Source organism: Neltuma alba, unplaced genomic scaffold, assembly GCF_004799145.2.
Source record: "Neltuma alba isolate B1F8T4 unplaced genomic scaffold, ASM479914v2 tig00007272_pilon, whole genome shotgun sequence".
NCBI classification, from domain to species: Eukaryota; Viridiplantae; Streptophyta; class Magnoliopsida; order Fabales; family Fabaceae; genus Neltuma; species Neltuma alba.
The window spans coordinates 1-19,863 of NW_021634732.1; the positions used below are offsets into that span (position 1 = coordinate 1).

At 35.4% G+C, this 19,863-nt stretch overlaps 1 protein-coding gene and 2 pseudogenes across 1 annotated transcript; 1 reads left to right on the forward strand and 2 right to left on the reverse strand.

The window, feature by feature from the left end:
* Positions 1 to 7: 7 nt before the first annotated feature.
* LOC114752210 (uncharacterized) lies at positions 8 to 805 on the reverse strand (annotated as a pseudogene).
* Positions 806 to 1,090: 285 nt separating this feature from the next.
* On the forward strand, positions 1,091 to 6,809 carry LOC114752207 (uncharacterized; annotated as a pseudogene).
* Positions 6,810 to 15,669: 8,860 nt separating this feature from the next.
* On the reverse strand, positions 15,670 to 17,696 carry LOC114752209 (adenine/guanine permease AZG1-like). The gene has a single exon (XM_028940932.1). The coding sequence runs from the start codon at positions 17,682 to 17,684 to the stop codon at positions 15,927 to 15,929; it is 1,758 nt and encodes a 585-aa protein (XP_028796765.1). The 5' UTR covers positions 17,685 to 17,696; the 3' UTR covers positions 15,670 to 15,926.
* Between the last annotated feature and the right edge of the window lie 2,167 nt (positions 17,697 to 19,863).

The window sequence follows — 19,863 nt, forward strand, 5'->3', positions numbered from 1 at the left end:
GTCGGACAGCGAATTCCAGGTCTAACTTCTGGAACATTTAAGCACGCTTGAAGAAGATCTGCCCAGCAGCTCTGTGAATGGCTGAAAGAGGGTAAATAGTGTTAATTGTTTCAGTTCAATTTTAGATTGATTGGCCTTTCCCGGTTTCTACTTTTCTCGGAAAACTACAGTACAAATGAAGCAGTTATAAATAAATCACCTCCATCTGCGCCGCCACCTCCAAGCATTCTCTCATTTGCTGGATTCACCTACGAGAGATCAAACAAGAATATTCGATTAAATCATACAAAGGTACAAGTTTCTCCGATTTACTTTAACTGATTCAAGCCGCACAGTAGCAAATTATTCGGCCCACCATTTATTAGATATCAAAGAGTAGAAGGCCAAATTTTACTGATCAATCAGTTCATAAAGTTCATATAGGGCTACTTTAATTTATCATATTCTTCAAGTAAGAGTATAAGGGAAAAAATATACTATTGCGTCGGAGGAGCCGTTGATAGACCACTTGGTGATGTCTCCTTTCTGAATGACCAAAGCATTCGATGGAGACAACGGGAAGCGAACAACATCGTCCCCTCCACTGGACTGAGTGGAAACCCTAGCTGTATCGTCCATTCTACAGAGTACAGTCGAAGGCGATTTCGATCGAGATGATGGGCAAATAGTTAGAGAAAATCCAAAGTAGGTCCGAAAATTTCTCGCGTTAGCGTTTCTATTTGAATAGGTCCGGTTATTTTCAAGAAATCTGAAACCCAGAGCTGCAACAACACGAACTGTTCTGCAGCAAATATTCACCATCCTTCACACTGGGCTTCTTTTGTAGTGCGAGGTCTGCTCACTTACTCAGAAGTCAGCACTGACGAGAATGGCGAGCGAGAGGATTATGGTGTGGGTGAGAGTAGCTTGCGACCTCTACGTGGAGGGCTACGATTTGTTGATTTCGTTGAAGAGTTGGGCGCAGATCACATGCGGTGACTATTCGTTGCTACAAAATTTCCACCAATGTATTGCCACGTGGATCCAGGACGTTGACCAACTGGCTAGCTTCCGATACAGAGGTCCGACTATGGTATGGATCTTTGAGGATTGAGGCCGCGCCAGCGCGGCAGTTTCCTTCCCTTCCGAATAATCCATTTTCAGGGGAACGAAAATGGGACGATCTCGAATAGATGCGCTCATCTCCGTGTTCGTTACAGTGCACCCGCACGAGACCTCGGCCCTGTTCCACTCCTTCTTCTGCTTCTTCTTTGTGAGCCTTGCCTCGGCTTTCCTTTCAATGAGAATGTCCTTGTTCTTAATCTGTACGTGTATTTTCCTTATGGTTGCTGAATTGTTGATTTTGACCGCAGATTTTGAGTGCCTATTTTGTGGTTCTTCCGTTGCGGGATGAGGGGGCCATCTCTTAGGCTTGTCAAATTTGCCTGGTCTATTTGTGGGATCTTTACTGCTCACTCTAATTGCAGCGCCTGTTTCAACCCTCATATTCTCTCTACCTAATCTTTCCAAAAACAAGGTATGAATATACTTCTGGAGATGATTCCTTATTGCCGCTTATATAGACTGAAGTGAACTTCTCTCCATTAAGTTGTTGGGTTGGAGGTGACAAGGTTAAGGTTACCTTTACTGCGTTTGCCTGAAACGATGAAATGTTAATGTTACAATAAAATGCAACCAAAGTTAACAAAATATAAGAGAATAGAAAATCACTGACATTTTTGTTGCATGCATTTGACTATTTCCATTGTGGTTTGTCCACGAAGAAGCATTCTTTAGAAGAGTCAAATATATAGGCCTATTAGTTTATGTTCTTCTCACATCATGTTCTTTTGATTGGTGCTCGTGGGAATTCCAGGCTTTGGTTTTGATACATAGGTTTTTTAGTGTATCACTTGTACTGTTCTTTTCCTATGGCGCTCCTCATCAGCTGGATATTCAGCCTCCAAATTGATGGTATGATAAGAATCTCTCTGAAAGATAATTCATCGTATTTTGTATTGCTCATGCAAGATTGGTTGATTGTTTGGTCCTATATCAAATTGCTCTTTTTGTTACCAGGAGCCCACAGCCTTGACTTTATCCTTAAAACATGAAGGTAAGGTTGATGACCAAGGCAACTTTTCATCTTCAACAGGTTGGGGAAACCATGGATGGTTCTATATCACTGTTCGAATAGGATTGTTTCTTTGGGTAATGATATGTTATATTTTATTATTTTCAATTTTTTGGTTTTAATTTATAATTTTTTTAGTTTCTATACCCTGTTACTAAATACTTGAAAAGACATTTCAATGATACAAATTTCTGCTCTTGTGAAGGTTGCTTTGCTTAATCTGATTACAATTTCTTCAACTTGGGCTAGGGTAATTGATGTGACGGACAGTGAGGTTTGTACAGAGCTGCAACATTTGTTGTTGTGTGTAATTGTTAGTTGCCCATTTAACTTGTTTTGTGTTCAGTCAGGTTCAAGATTATTTGGGTTTATTGGTGCTGGTGCCACACTTGGCCAGCTTTTTGGGTCATTATTTGCGACAGGAATGGCTTGGTTGGGCCCATGTAGGTTTGCATGCTCCCTATATGGACTATCTTCTTCTTTTATTCCGTAGGCTTTAAACTAAGGATTCATCTACTGCAGTTCTGCTTTTGTTTGCTGCATTGTTAATGGAATTCGCAGCACAATCTTCAAAAGGGATAAATATGCACATGTTCCATCTCCAAGAGGAATTAACTCCCATCAGGTCATTATAAAATTTTGTATGGTTTACTCTATTGAATACTGGACATAAGCTTCGAGTTTTAGGGTTCCTTTGGCGTATAACAATTTTCTGGGCTGGTTACTATCTGAATCTTAATGAGAAGTTTTCCTGTGTAATAATGTTCACGGGTTTTCTAGTGCACTCCCATCCAATTTTCACTTCACCTTTTCAACATCTGAGATAAAAATGGAGTATAATTGAGAAATTACTTTTATTGCATCAGTCCGTGTTTTAGTAGATTGAAACCCTATCAAAATGCAAGCTTTATTTACATATTATTAAAGGGATTATATTGCCAAATGTAATTGATTATTTATGCTACTTGATATGTTTAGATTTACTTATAAGGCATGATGTCATTTTGTTACAAATTTATATTGTATGGAAACTATAGGGTTACGTTTGTAATTTAATACTTTAATTATTATTTTGAATTTAGAGAAGCTGATCCTGACCATAAAATGAGGTGCATGAGAAGAGTGAGCATACTGTCGGAAGTTCTCCAAAGTCATCTACTTCTGCAGCAAAGCTACAAATTTGGGCCATTTTAGATGGCCTCAGGCTTATACTGTCATCAACTTATCTGTTGCACGTGTCTTTATTCCTCTGGCTGAGTGCAGTTATCTCTTCATTTTTCTATTTTCAGGTAAGATATTCTGCCATGTGATCCTAGCTATGTTTTTCATGATCCTCATTTGGGTCAAGTTGTATGAAGGAAGAACAAATGTGTTTCTGTGGACTGCCCTTGAGTTTAATATTAAGTGCACGCACCCCACCTCAAAACCCCCCCCCCCCCCCAAAAACCACAAGAAAAAAACAAAAAAACTACACAGATGAAGGTGTGAATTTTTGCCTCTTGACTTTCAGTTGATTCTTTCCTCTGGACTTGCATCATTTTATCTTTCTTTCCCTCTGCAACTTGTTACACAGGGCCAAAACTGATATTTACTAAATTCATGTATATTGACGGTAATCCTTACTTAGGCCTAACATTTGGTTTTGGGGGAAGAAAAACAGAGAACTGTCTAGCATTACTACCCATGACTTATGAACATTTGTTTCATTCTTCTATTGAATAGGAAATTCTAGAGAAAGTTTTCCATCCATTATTTGAGGTAAAAATAGCTGGAAAGAGAGAGATCATGCAAAAGAATGCTTTTCTTTCCCTTCTCCGATTTAAGAATGTAATATTTGTACAGCTTGTAGCTGCTGACGAGTTTGGCAACAGTAAAACCAGATATTTGTTTCCTCCAAAATTCTTGTCTGAAGTACATGACGGGACAATTTGATTAGATGAAAGTTTTGAGGTGTTCCTAAGTGTTGAATAGGGAATGATTCCCATAAAATTCAAAAGTCCGCATGCCTAAATGTAGACCTTGTGTCTTCACTTATTTTCTATTCATCTTTTTTCTAGCTTGTTTTGGAGGGGCATTCTTGCAATTACTGTCATTTTCACCCCTATCATGATCTCAAAGTTGTCCTTGTTTTCTTTCTTTGCCAAGAAAGTTGTCCTTGTTGCTACTTGGTTTTATGACATTAAAAACACACACAAACATATGCCCATATCATGTCTTTACTAAACTTTCCCCTTGTCTGCAATAATAGAAAGTCACAGTGATTGCCGCAACAGTTACCAGCTCTTTTGGGAGAAGAAGATTGTTTGCCCAAATAAATAGCTTTATTGCTGTTTTTATCCTTGTTGGACAACTAACCTTAACGGTATGCAATTTTCAAAAGGACTTGGTTCTTTTTGCTTGGTGTTGAATATCCTTTAGGGTTGATTTTAGATCTCTGCTTTAAAAAGTAAATAAATAATTACCACATTTTTTATGCAAAAACTATTACATTTTTGTATTTTTTTAAAATTATTTGTAGCTTGACTACATGTATCTTTCCCTTAATCTAGTACAGGGGCGCATTCTAACTGTTGCTGGGCTGACTATAGCTATTTGCTCTGCTCCTTCTGTTGGCTTTTTAAATTTGGTTGCTCTATTTATCTGGCCAACTTGGGTGGTTGTTGCTATTTGTGAGACGCTTAGGAAGGTACTGCCAGGCATTTCTTTCTGTTTTTTTTTTTTTTTTAATGCTTATTGATGCTATTGTAATGTGGTACACATTGCATTCATCTTTTGGATTTAGTGACTAACATTATTTGTTGGGAAATGCCGATTTGGTAGATAAAGCAATCATCTGTCCAACTTGTGTTTATGTGGGTTCCATAGTTATGTATCTATAATTTTCCAGGTTGTTTCGTATGTTGTGACGAGGCCTGCTAGAGAACTTCTATTCACTGTAGTGTCACAGGATGAGAAATACAAAGCAAAAGTATGACCTCCTTTTCTTCTCTTTAAATCAATGGTATATAGTGGGCATCTTGGATGGCATCTTCTCAGCTTGTAGGATCTGTCATTTATTACATTTTAATTTTTTAAAGCCAAATAATGGCTGTTACTGGGATATTTTTCTATTGCATTATTAAATTTATTTAGCATGAACAAAGAATTCAATGGCCAAATTTGTCAAGAAAGCACTTCAATGAGTATATGGTGGTGCAGGTATGCATAGATGTGTTTGTTCAAAGACTTGGAGATGCTACAGCAGCTGGAATGTACAAGCTGCTACTTGGAGCTGTTGATGGGAAAACATCAGCCGTTTCCCTTTATGCCCTGCCTGTATGTGTAATCTTATCCTTTTGAACGCCTTCTCATAAATAGTTGACATGCTTATAGATAGGCTTGGCCTACACAAAAAAGGAGGGAAAAAATAGACCGAACTAACTAGGGGGAGAGACATTCAAATATTCCCCGAAACTTGTTATTGACATGTTTACATCTAGCTTGACTTAGGGCCAAAAATGAATTGAGCTATTCATGAACAGTTAAGGCTCGGCTTGTATAAAGAAAACTGTTTCTGTTCAGCTCATTTATTAAATGAATGAAATTGAGCAATATTAAGCTTTGTTCAATTGAAGAGCTAAGCCTGAAATCCTGATGCCTGGATAATTTATTTCACAAATAGTTGGTTAAATATAAAGCAATATAAATATTCCATTGTTGTGTGCTTATATGTCATTATATTTATTCTATATTCTGTTAAATATAAATATTTTTTTAAGTGTCATGAAAATTTATCAAGCTCATATGGCTAATTTGTGTATTATTTTAAGCGAGCTAATAGAAGCCAAGTCTGAGTTCTCATTTAAAAAAGCAGGCCCAACTTGATCATTTTTCTTGGCCCAAGAAACAACTTGATCATATTTTTGAACTTGTTTAATTTCACAATCCAAGCTCAAAACAACTTGTTTATCAAATGAGCCAAGGTTGATTACATGGGGCTCCGGCTCTGCTCTGCTTTGTTCAAATCTTTAACTTGACCTACTCATCTGAAATTGGGAGGGCCAATTTAAGACTTTTCTTTTCTTTTCTTTTTGATAATTTTTTTTATAACAATAATTAACTTAATTTTTTGGTTTCCTTATTGCTTTAGCTTTCCTAGTTATATGAATGCTCTCAAATTGTAAACACCCATGACTTTTTAAATTTTCAACATCTTATTCCTGATTTTCTTTTTCCTCACTTGGTCTTCAGTTGTGTTCATTGTGGATAGTCACGGCATTTTATTTGGGTCGTCGGCAAGAACAACTTGCAAAGCCCCAGACCTCCTCCGCTTCATAGAATTCTTTGGAGGGTACATCTACTGTTGCTGCTATATACATAATCAGTGAATCTAATGTGCAATACTTTAGTCATGATACATGTGATGAATGTTTAGATAGTTGAAAAGTCCTTGCTATCAAAGTTAATTTCTGCATACTCTGTGATCCTTGATTGGTCCAGATGCATAGAATGTGAAAATTGACTATAGCTGCGAAAAGAAGTGCTTGGTATCCCTGCAAGTATCTCGCTCTCCATGTGAGTAAGATTTGCTTTATCATGTATGCGCTTCTGAGATTCTGCTTTTTCAATTGAGAAGGATCCCCACGAGGAAGCCAAGGTAGATTTTGGGTTAGGTTGATTGTACTGTACATATATATGTTGATTTAACATACCTTCAGAGGCAGATCTATTTCCTAATGTCCTATTAACAAGGGAGCTTCAGCTTTAGGATATCTCTGCAGACCAGGCATTGTTATCCGAAGAAGTCCAGAATTATGAGGAGTAATGGATAAGACAAATCTAATATATTTCCGGTTTTTTATTCATTACATCAGAAATTTGATATTGCCTTCTGTACATGATCAAAGAATCTCCCTCCTCTTTCGTTATAGACTCTTGACACAGAGAAGCCTGTAGCTGGCCAGTCATGTACAATTTTTACTGATCAATTATTAACGAAAATCCTGTGACGGCAGCTTGGCAATTATCAAATCATATTTGGTCATAAAATAAGGAAATGGATATGACATTGAGTCCCACTGATTCAATTTGTGCTGTAGAGCAAAATAATGATTGTTGCCCCTCTAGTTTACCCTTTCTTGTAAAAAAGAAATTGGGGTTTGGGATCATTCTATTGTACTGCAGAATTAATTCAGAAATTTTCAGGGGGTGGAAGACACACTTTCAAGGCATTCTGGGTCTTGCCTGTGATCTTGTCCTACACAAGAAAGCATTGAACCACTAAGCTAGAGTGTTTCTCTATAAGGATGTTCAGATTACAGCGAAACATTATTAAGATAGATTTTTTTCCCCCATTACCAGACGTAGATATTGCTTTGTCGCAGGTCCTTCTTTGTGGGGACTATCAGGAGCACACTACAACAATTCTTTCTTTATCTTAGTAATTTGTCTTGACACGCCAAGACCTGAATGAATAAACTATCTCCTCCTGTTTGAGTCTGATATTTTGTGAAGAATGAAAGCAAACTGAGGAATCTATGATATGAACGTATGTAATGTCTATGGAGGGGGATAGGATTCCTAATCCCACTGTCTGTCTCTCTCCCTCATGGACATAGTGACAGGTAATCAAGCACTAAGAGCCTTGAAAAGCTTTGTGCCTTACCCCACTCTTGAAATTTGTACCATTGTGCTCCTAAAAGGCGTTGGCTACTTGGTGCCAGCGGTAATGCCTCTGTTCTTCCTCAGGCCGTCATCATATTTATAACTCAACATCCTTTTCAATCTTACTTGTTTACTGAGCGAATGATGGTTTTATCCATTAAAAAAGGTGAGAGAAAAAGAAAGGGAAAGAGCAATTATGCATAGTACTCGAAGCAGAAGGTCTACGTCGAAGCACTCAGCAGAAAAGAGTTGCCAGCACTATTGCATTCCCCCCCCCCCCCAAAAAAAAAAACTTTTTTCTCCTTTTTAACCATTTTAAAGTGACCCCGAAGTTGCTTTCTTTATCGTCATCACCTGCTACATTGACATGGAAGCTCATGAAGCAAAAAGAAATGAAAACGGGCCCCGCAATGCTGTTACGACTACTATTTCTTTATCCATTAACTCTCTTCTTGCGTTTAAAATTTGAAATGCTGTATTTGTTAAAAAATTATTGCAGCCAGACGTAGTTTATTATATGAAGGTTCATTCAGTTGCGTGAAGCATTTTTCCAGATGTGTCCAATATTTCGTGATTCAAATGTTTTCAGGTGTGCAGCAATTTAAAATACTGTCTCAGTATCTTGAAATATTTTCCTAGTGTGCCGGCGTTTTAATGATAAAATTAAATCACAAAATATTTTAAGATGTTGAATGTATTTAAAAAAAAAACTTTCAAGATGCTAGATAAATAACAAAATATTTAGGATACTGTGTATCTGAAAAAATATTTTAAACTGCTAGATAAATCTTAAAAACTATGTCTTCATGTACTGATTCTCACAATTGACGTGAGAATCAAATAATGAGTCTGAGCTCCATAAAGTGCAGAGCGATAAATTGTAATAAAGTTGTTCTGGGTGATAAGAAACCAATACAACTTTGATGCAATTTGTTTGAGACTTGAAAGGGGGGAAAAATCACCGAGAAGAAAAGGTCTATTATAGACTTTACAAAGTGATGATATGATGGGGGCAAAGTGTTGTAAATAATAAGAGCCAAGGCGTGTGTTAGAAAAGATGGTGTCATCTCAGATAAGAATCGGAGGTGTCGCTATGAGCAACAAAGAGGCCATCCCCAAAACACCCAACTGTGTGTCCAAACAGAGGCTTTCGTGGTTGAATAAGCTAGCGACACGTGTGCACACACGTCTCATGCAAAATCCCCAATTTGCATTTGAGATCATCAACTAACCAGACTGGAATATGTCCCCCCCCCCCAAAAAAAAATTCCTTCCTTTCTTTTAATTCTTTTTATTTTTTGGGGGTTAATTTTCTTTTCTTTTGTTTTGTTTTCTGGGTGTGGTAATGTCAAACACAAAGACAGTTGAGTGACAATGCAATTTGATAAGCCCAAAATATCACACTTGGTTTTGAGGCCAACGAGGGTGATGAGAAGGAGAGAGAATTATATGCATATGCCATATCTCTTTGTACCTAAGGTACGTGTTCCTCTTTCTTTCTTTCTTATCATTTGCATTGCCTCATGTCATGGCTCTTGTGTTTTCCTTTGGTCACAGAATCCCATTCACCTCACCTGCTTGGATGGTCTTCATTTCTTTGCTTGACTTAATTTTATTATTGGCCCCCCACTAACGTCTGTCTCTATCATTTTTTTGACCCAGTTCACACTATAAGATACTTACTCTTCCTATTCTCAATATAAGATTCATTTTGTAATGAGTCTTACATTTAAAAACAGGAGAGTACTATATAAGTGTTTCAAGGAGAAAAAAGGTGTTAATATATTCATCTTTTCTTAAATATATGAGCTAATAAAGGTGTTTGTTTTGGTCTTAAACATATATATACACTTTATCTCAAACTTATAATTTTTTCAAACTATCCTTATTGATTGCATGTACAAAAGAAGATTTTCATTCATGAGATAATGATCAACAGGGGTATTTTAAAGAAATTAAAATATATTTATTATAGATAATTAACTTAACCATGTTTTGATCTAATTGTTATATTTAAAACCGAAAAAAGTATTCCTCCTTTTACACTACAAAATGGATTTTATATTTAGGACCAGAGGAGCATATTATACGAGCACCATGTTCTCGGCTCCTTTTAAGCGTAAAACTACTTCTCATGCTGCAGGAATATTCATATCTTCCTTTAACTTTTTATTTTCCCCCTTTTAGTTCTTAATGCTACCATTCTTCATCAACACCAACATATATAATACTCCTCCTCTAGTTCCTAACATAAAATCTAATTGTTGAGTTGGTTTTAGTCCTAAATGTAAGACTTAACTTATTGTTATTGATACTTCTTCAACCATAATCAAGTAAGAGAAGGAAGGAGGATATTAAGGAAGATGATTATAGTATTTTAGGAAAATATGTCATATTTTTTATAATTAACTAATTTATCTAACTTTCTTAATCTAATTAAATTAGTTAAATAAGTCGTATATTAAAGACGAGAAGAATATCAATTATATAACAAATTTTATCATAGTTCTCTACCAAAAATAAAATTGTATGATTCGTAGTTTATAAATATTACACTTTGTTTTACAAATTTTGTATCTAACTTTTTATGAATTTGTGGGGCAACTTCATTTTCCCTCCCGGTGTTATTTAAGCAGCAAATTGCAAATATCTCAGACCAGCCAGTCTCTGGTTCTCTCTCTCCCCTTTTTTTCTTATCTTTCAGACTTCACAAGCTAATATGATGATTTAGATACTAATGTTTTATAGATATATTATTCATTTGTTAAATTTTAAAATAAATAAATAAACAGTATGAATTATTATAGTTGATTCGAACACTCTGAAACTAGAATAAGAAGAAAATGTAGACAAATAAAATTAATTCCGTTCAACTCAATAAAAGAATCCAGCTTTTTCATTGTTATAGGATTCCAGTATGATCTTTGTTTTTATTTTCATTTCTAGTTTCTATTTAATGTTTTATATACTAAATAATTGTTTTTTTAATATATCACACATTCTGTTCATATTTCCTTTTTCTTCCACATTCTGCTCCTGAGTGTCGTTTGATAGAGAAGAAACTTGACAAGCTCTGACTTCCAAGGGTCCCCTCACGTAATTGGAATATATATAAATATATATATATATGCGCGCATAAATTAAGAAAAATAATGATTTTTAATATAGCAATTTTTTAAAAAAATACTAATTTTTTCTGCTCAGTATTCTTAATTGATTATAAATTTTCCAACTAACAACTTTTATTGCGGACAATTTTAATATTTTATGAGAAATAACTAAGGCTAAAGTGAACTAAGGAGTAGTAATCACTATTCAAATTTTTCATTCTTGGAGTAGAATTAATTTACAGGGACCACAAGTCAATCTATATTGGATAATGATAGTCTACCCTTCAAACCGTCTTTATCTTAATTAATCATTCAGTGGAAGATACTGAACACGTCTCTGAAATGAAGTTCTAATTTGGAATAATCAAATGGTTTAAATTAAAGATTGTGTGATCCCAAAAATTAAATGTCAATTTATCATTTTCATGAATGTGGGTGTATTCATTTGGACTCTCTGATTGGTATTAGCTTTAGTCATGATACGCATTGCTTACCTAAAGCTGAGGTGTTAATTCAGCCACAGAGCCCATAATTATTATAATTTTTTATTATTTCTGTTTTTTTCCAAAAAAAAATAATTTTGTTGATTTTGATCCGTTGGTTCTTAAAACTTACTTTTTATATTTTAGGAGTATTTAAGTTATAAAAGTCCATACTCATCGGAGATTACTTATTTTCTATTTTCTTCAAGTCCATGAATGATTAGACTATTGAATTACAAATATATATTGAATTTCAAATCCGTATTTCTGTGCATGAAGATTCAGATATGAACATGGGAAGTTTTATAAATGTTAAGGCTGATAATTCATGCATGTAATCATTTTTGTACAAACATTTATGTATTTTTTTGGTGAAGCATTTATGTATTATATATACAATACTTATATATCATTATATATTTATATGTCCTAACAATTTAGAATATCAATAAAACCATGTAATTATGTTTAAATTTTTAGTTTTAAAGATATTTACTTGATAATTGTAAAGATTTGAATATATATATATATATATATATATAAACAACGTACATTGTTTCACAAGGGATTATCCCATGTTTATTATAGTCTCAAACTGCTTGGATCAAGTTTTTACGCTGCAAGCTAATTTATGTTTTAAAAGATAACTAAATCTAAATCATTAAATCAAATATAAGCATATCATGTCAGTGATCCCGCTAACAAAAGAGTTTTGTTTCCCTTCCCTTTTTTTAAACGGAGAGTCCAATGGGAGCCATTTCCCTGGCATTTGGAGCTTCCTATGAAAGGAGAATTTCCATCTAAAGAGGAAAAACATTTATTTTTGAAATATTCATTTATTTCACTTTTCCCTAATCATCTCCACAATTAAAGCTGAAAAATCATCTCACTTGGCCAAATTTCTATTCCCACGTTTTCCAGGCTAAACTACCTCTCTATTTCCTTCCCCAAAGGGTGAGTTTGATATTAAAAAAAGAAGAAGAAGAAAGAAAATTTTAATGAGCTCAATTTTAAAAAAAATGAAGAAAAGGGGTTATAAAATTTTGATAAAAAAAAGTAAGATAAATTAATTAATTAAAATTTTTTAACCATATTTCTTAAATTTTTTCAATTGAGCTCATTAAAAATTTTGCTTCCCAATTTTCCCTCCATTCATTTTTCTCAAAGCAAACATGGGGTAAATCTTCCACTTTCCACCGTTCCATTGGTCACAAACTTCCTGTTTTTTTTTTTCCCCAAACTGATACAACTTGACTAGTTAAATAAAATGTTTGGTGATTAATACTCCTCCGGTCCTTAATATAAGACCCATTTAACTAATTTAGTTAGATTAAGGAAGTTAGGTAAGTTAGTTAATTATAAGAAAAGTGACATAATTTTTCCTAAAACACCAAAATCATCTTTCTTAATACCCCATCTCCCTCTTCTACTTGATTATAGTTGAGGGAGTATTCATAGGGGTAATTAAGAGAAAATTGATAAATATGAGAAATGAGTTTTATATTTAGGACCAAAACCAACTTAAGAATTTGGTCCTATATTAAGGACCGGAGGAGTAACAAATTTCTTTATATAAAAGGTAAATATTACGTTTCTAAATATTCACTAACGTAGATATATTGTACCTTTAGTCATATCATTACTTGTGACTAATCCCTCCTCGTGCTTAAAGATGGCTTCTTAATACATTTTTTTAGTGTTGTTTTCCTCCTTAGGCTCGAATTGTTAGCCTTTGATTATTATTGGCACACGAGCTTTAACTTTAAATTGTTAGCTAAACTAATATAGCCTCTTATCAACTAGATTGTTTGCTTAAAATGAAAATTTTGATTTTAACCGGAAAATAAATCTTATATACATATATCATACAGGAAAATGATATGGTTTTGATTTATATTGTAAAACTTATAAATTCAAAAACAAAATAATCAATAAAAATTTTCAATATCCCTTTCACAAACAAATCAATAAAAATTACAGTCTGCGATTGAAGCAAAAGCATTAGCAGGTAGTGTCATACTTGTCACTTCAAGTGAAATAATTCCAAGGAAGAAAGGGTTATTAATCAAAATTTTAGTCGTCACAAAATCAAAAATGTGACGACAAATTATTATATGATGCAATAGATGGAGAAAGTATATGATATAATGCAATATCCTTCAACGAATCATAATCAGAATTACTATATAGCATGATTAATTAAGATTACCTCAATTTCATTATATGATTTTAGCACATCAGACATAATCCAATCAATAAATCATCAAATTAGACTAAATGTACAAGGATGCAAAGGCAGAGGTGAATAATAACAAAGTGATGAATGTCAAGGATCTTGGCTAAAAAGGCAGAATTGAAAATTCAAACCATTTCAATATTAAATTTTATTAATATACTTTTTTTCAAAGCTCTGACAACATATTCCTTATAAAAGTTGAAAAATCATAGTATCAAAGTAAAGGGATTTTATAAAAGATAAATCCACCTAGTATAATCTTAGTAAAACTAAAAAGATGTATTTGTATTTATTCATACATTATATTAGCCAACAACAGTATAAAATACTAATTTCAAAAAACTCTAATAAATATGGTTATGTTCATTAGTTGTAAAAATATCAATAATATAGTAAATTACTCATCATATTGAGCATAATGCGAAACATAACGCACACCAGCATGTTTGTGCGTGATTAAGATTGATTTACGTCATGTTGGAAATTAGAATAGTTCACAAAATTCAAATAACGTGGGAATATAACCATCCTCAATATTGACACATCAGAATAATTGAAGAAATACGGAAGGCTTCGAATAGTTAATTGCTTTTAAATGTCATTTTCATTTTTGTGTCATCTCAAGAGAATTCCAGGGCTTGACAGCTTTCTATTCCAGTTAACCAATATTAAACGAAAGAAAATATTAACTGCTTTGTCTCATATTATTTTTTTACGACCTAAAACAGTTAAAAGTCATAGTCCCTTGTGTTCCTATTCGGGATCCATGGACTCTAGAAAGTTTATTTAATTTGTAAATCCGGATTTTATGATCTGATTGAGAGGCAATGATGTTGGAGAAATTGATCAAATGATATAAAAATAAGAGGAAAGAAGGCAACACAAATGTCACAAGTTGTTTTTGAGTGATTTGTGGAAAACTATGATGAAAGGCTCAACATACAATTATGAACAAGTTGGTAAATTTTTAAACCAATATGATGGCGACAACTTTGAATATAAGCGTATGCTTGTGATGTAATTTAGGTGGCTCATTTGACCCAAGGTTTCCAAACACACTCGAGGGAAAATTATCAATACTTGTCAAATTTTGTGAAATCTAGATTGGAAAATATTAACATTTATAATTATCTTAAAAATTAAATCTATTGACATTTTTATTAAAAAATTAAAATGAATTATTTCAAAATAAATGCTCCTTAATATTCCATAAGAAATTAAATTTGGTCTTTAATTAAAGATAATTATGTTTTAAACCATTTTCCTTCAATATATGTCCTGAGGTGTAGTTTTTCTTAAATTCAAAACTTCGAGATCTAAACTAATGATATCACAACATTTATTTGTAAATCCGTCCGATTTTTCCATATTTTTAATTAACAGATAACTCGCTTACAATTTTCATTATAATATAGTACTCCTCCGGTCCTTATTATAAGACTCCATTTGACTTTTTATTTGGTCCTAATTATAAGACCCCAATCCATTTTGTCTCTTATATTTATACATTTTTTTCCAAGATAATCCTTCTAATAATGATAGTTTTAGCCAATATACTTAATTAGCAAGGATATTTTAGGAATGATAACACTTATTTATTATAAATAACCAACTTAACTTACTTTCTTAATCTCCTCAAATAAGTCAATTGGGTCTTATAATTAGGACCGGAGGAGTAATTATATAACTATTAACATGTTTAACTTTTATATCATAAGCATGATTGAATTTCTCCTTATGAAGAACAAAGATTGATTGAAGTACACAATAACTGGTACGGCATATATGTTGTATATTTACCTTTTTAAACTCTGCAAGTCTACTTAATATTCATCCAAGACCTATGTGGCTAGCTAGCTCCTGAAATTTTATACATATTGATTTAATTCCAAGCCAATTAGTCTAGTCCAATACTATATTTGAGGACCGGTTTAAAATAATTTATAAGTAATTTTTAAATCATAAATTATAGAATATAAAATAAATATATGAGAATAATTTTATATCAATCTACATAAAAGTTGTTTACATATATTTTTCAATGTCATCCAAACACGTCCTGAAAAAAAATCCAAACACCAAGGCTTATCTACCTATATGAAAAACGAAGTATAACTTTGACTTCATTAGGGTCTGACATCTATCATGCTTTGCCAGCTACAACTTGGAGGGGGGAAAAGAAAAAGTATTCATACTTACATAAACTCCCAAAAAGAAGAAGGGAAGGGAAAAAAAAATGAAATGTGGGTGAAATTTATGTATGAGCCAACAATGAGTAAGAAGGGAGAAAGAAAGGAAGAAAAAGGAAAAGGTACATGTTGTTGTTGTCGTAGGGCACTACCCTAAACTTCTAGTGCCTTTGGGACTGCATCATTATCAGGAAGTTGATGAACCCCATTGGTGGCAGTGACCCCAGAAGCAGGAGATGGTGCCTTACTTTTTAGGACCCCGAACTTCCTCAAAAGTTCTTCTGCCCAGTCCCAAAGATTCAACACTATGAACGTCCCGATCCCTCCGATCAGCCCATATGCTATCGAATACGTCAGCGGCATCAGAATCAACGTCATGAACGCCGGTATCGCCTGCTTCATGTCCTCCCATTCTATCTCCACCACCGACCTCATCATCAGCACCCCCACTAGGATCAACGGCGGTCCCACCGCCCACGCCGGTATTGACGCTAGCAACGGCGTGAAGAACAGCGCCATGAAGAAATACGCCGCCACCGTCAGGGCCGTTATCCCTGTCCTGCCTCCCTCGCGAATCCCCGTTGATGACTCTATGAACGCTGTTACTGGTGACGTGCCCAGAAGGGACCCCACCACGATCGACGTGGCGTCCGACATGAAGGCGAAGTACTGACCCTCGAAGCCCCCTTTATCGTCGGAGAAGCCGGCGAATCGGGCCATCGAATACAACGTGCCCGTCGTGTCGAGAATATCGACGTAGAGGAAGGTCACCAGAGCTTCCCAGAAATACCCTTTGCCTATGTCCTTGAAGCTTAACGCACCGGCCGTGCTCTTTATAGTGTGTACGTCCACGACTTTCTTGAAATACTCGTGGGCCGAGTCGCCGGAGACGGTGTTCGGGAACGCCGTCACTTTGGTGTTACGGAACCACGACACGACGGTGACGAACAAGATGCCGTAGATCATAGCGCCTTTGATGTTTTTGACCAGACAGTAAGCGATGATAACGAAGCCCACCACGCCGAGCCATAATGTCGGGCTTTCCATTCTATCTCGCAGGCATAGGATATCGCCAGAGACAGTCCCTCCGGGGAGCAAGCTAATGGTGCCGTTAGCGGCGGTCATGACAGGCGCGAGGGAAGCCCGGGAGGAATCGGGGCATCCACCGAGGGTGAGAAGGGTGGACGGGCTGTACCCAATTAAGCCGATTCCTTGATTGTTCTGGAATCCGATGAATGCGAGGAAGAGTCCGATTCCGGCGGAGGAGCTGATTCGGACGGGTTTTGGCACGAGTTTAGCCAGTCTAGCGCGCAGACCGACTGCGGAAATAAGCAAGAAGATCAAACCTTCAATGAAGACGGCGGCGAGGGCGCTCTGGTAGGAGATATTACCCGACCCGTGAAAGCCAACAACGGTGTAGGCGAAATAAGCGTTGGTGCCCATACCCGGTGCTAGACCCAAAGGAAGGTTAGCGAAAGCACCCATTATGATGCAGCCAATGAGGGAGGAAGCGGCGGTGGCGACGATCAAGTCTTTGCGAGTCTTCTCGAGGCAGGCGGCGTAGCCCGGATTAACCGGGTCGAATTTACAGGAACTATCGGGCTGAATGACACGGAAGGACGAACCAGTGCAGTTTGAAACAGGGACGGTCGGGTCAGAACAGAGAGGGACGCAGTCGGAAACAGAGCAAGTACCGCCGGAATCAGTCAGGATGGAGGCGTTGACGGCTAAGATGTAAGCCATAGTAAGGAAGGTGGCGGTGCCGGCTCGGAGCTCGGTGGTGAAGGTGGTGTTGCGCTCGGAAAGCTTGAACTTTTTGCCTACTCTGCTATTCGCCACGTAAGAGTTGAGGCGAGACAGAGGCCTGGGACGAGAGTCCACTGGCAGTGGCGGTAACGCCTCCATCTCCATGAAATCCCAGAGCAGGATTGATTTCCCAGGCTTTGTACTTACATATCCATATATATATGTGCGCGCGCGAGCATGATTCCCGATAATTTCTGATTATATCGGATCATGGGATGGTGCGATTATTTTAAACTAGAAAGTAGAAACAGAGTGGATTTACAGAGACAGAAAAATGGGAAGTTTTGATCTGTGAAAAATATTTTTCTTTAGAGGGGATAGATTCCGGGTGAAGGGTATCTTTTCAATATGGAGAGGTATCTTCTCATGGGCAGAGTCCTAGTTTTTTTTTTATTATTATTCTGTTTCTTAATTATCTGATTGTTTTATTTATCTTTTTTCTTTAATTATATGCTCACAAACGTGTGTGAACAGAGATGGACGTTTCTGAATTTGACATATCGATTTGTTTATTCTTCTTTATCCTAATTTCTTTTTTGCATTATCTATTATTAACCGTTGGATGAATAGTGCGATAACCAGAGAGTGGACCACATTGGAGACACTGTTTAGACTAGACGACTTGTTGCGGCTTGCTGCCTACTTCCTTGATGGGTTAGGTTTCATGCATTTTGACTCTGACTTTCTTTTCTTGCGTGTTATATATTTATTTATATATTTATTTGTTCTCTCAACCAAAATTAATGTGAACGTTAATACAGTGTTTCTCGCTAATATATGACTTCAAAAAGAGACGAAAACGTGGGACAATACATAGGCTACGTTTACAAGGGATGTGTAAGAGGGAAGGGGACAATTCAGAGCAACATGTTTAGTTGACTTTTCTTTTGTTTTGTCCATCTATTTTGTAGGTCGAGGTTTTTGGTTTTTATATACAGGAAAAGAGAGAGGGACTTTGTTCTGATTCGCTGCTTGCGAGGTAGTATTCCATATATGACGATTGATCCGAAATTCATGGTCTTAAAAAAGGGCTTCCTATGTTCTGTTTCTGTGTTCTGTTTCAAGTACGTGCTGAGAAGGAATGGCATTATTAAAATATGGGACACTTTTCTGTCATGACGTGATTAATCAAATATGATATATGGCTATTTCCCCTCTGGCTTTGATAATTAAGCAATAAAATATAAGGGGTCAAACCCAAGAGCACATGTTGATGAGTTCTGCGAGAAATGTGTAAAAAGAAGACAACTTTAAATTGAAGCGATAGTGTGAACTGTGAAGAAGCAAGCAGCCGTCTCTTATTGATAATTGTCTTGTTTATTTTCAGGAAATTAGAAATTATTAAAAAAAATTACAAATTGTATATGGTGTGGATATATCATACTTGACGATCTTATCTGGTTAGGAAAGCATTTATTGTGAAGAGATACAATAATTGAAAAGGGGGCAGTAAGTTGAACTACAAGTGCCCCATTGAGGCAGGCATTGTAGTTTTCAGAATTGAATCTTGCAGCTACTTTTGTACATCAGCTAAGGATTGGTCTGCCCATCTCTCTGCTTTTTCTCATCTGGAAAACTTTTCACTCACATATCTCATTATTAAGTTTGATCGCTTTTTAACCCAATAATATATTAACTGATCCTTAATATAAGAACAAATTAGAGATTAAATTTTATTTTAAATATAAAATATTAATCTATTTTGTTCTCCTCATTTTTTAGTTTATTCTTTAAATTATCTTTATTAATTGTATATGTTAAGAGATTTTCATTCAAAGACATGATTAAAATATATATATAAATAATTAATTTAACTAATTTTTTTATCTATCTAAATTAATTAAATCATTTTTATATTAAAAAGAGGAAGTAATATGTCACAGACCTTAAAAGTCTACTGAATTGGATAAATCATGCCCAACTGGGACATCTTTTTCTATTCAATTAATTGACCTTTTACAGTGCAATATTATTCTAGATTGGTTCTCCTATTTGGCAAAAGTAACATTATTTGCTTACCAAACCCCAAAGAATCCCAACATCAATAAATGCTGAGAAGCATAGGATCCCAAGCCTAATAAATGAGCAAAACCTAGTAACATTGCTGTTCTCCTGCAAGATCCATTAGGCTTTTTATCCACTTGGTTAATGCTATCATGTATAATTTTTTTTTATACCAACTTTTCGTACTAATTTATGGTAAAAATTACTTAGGCTCTGTTTGGGTGCTCCAAAACCGTGGTTTCAGAAGCACTTTTCCGCAAAACGAGGTAACCTCCTCCAC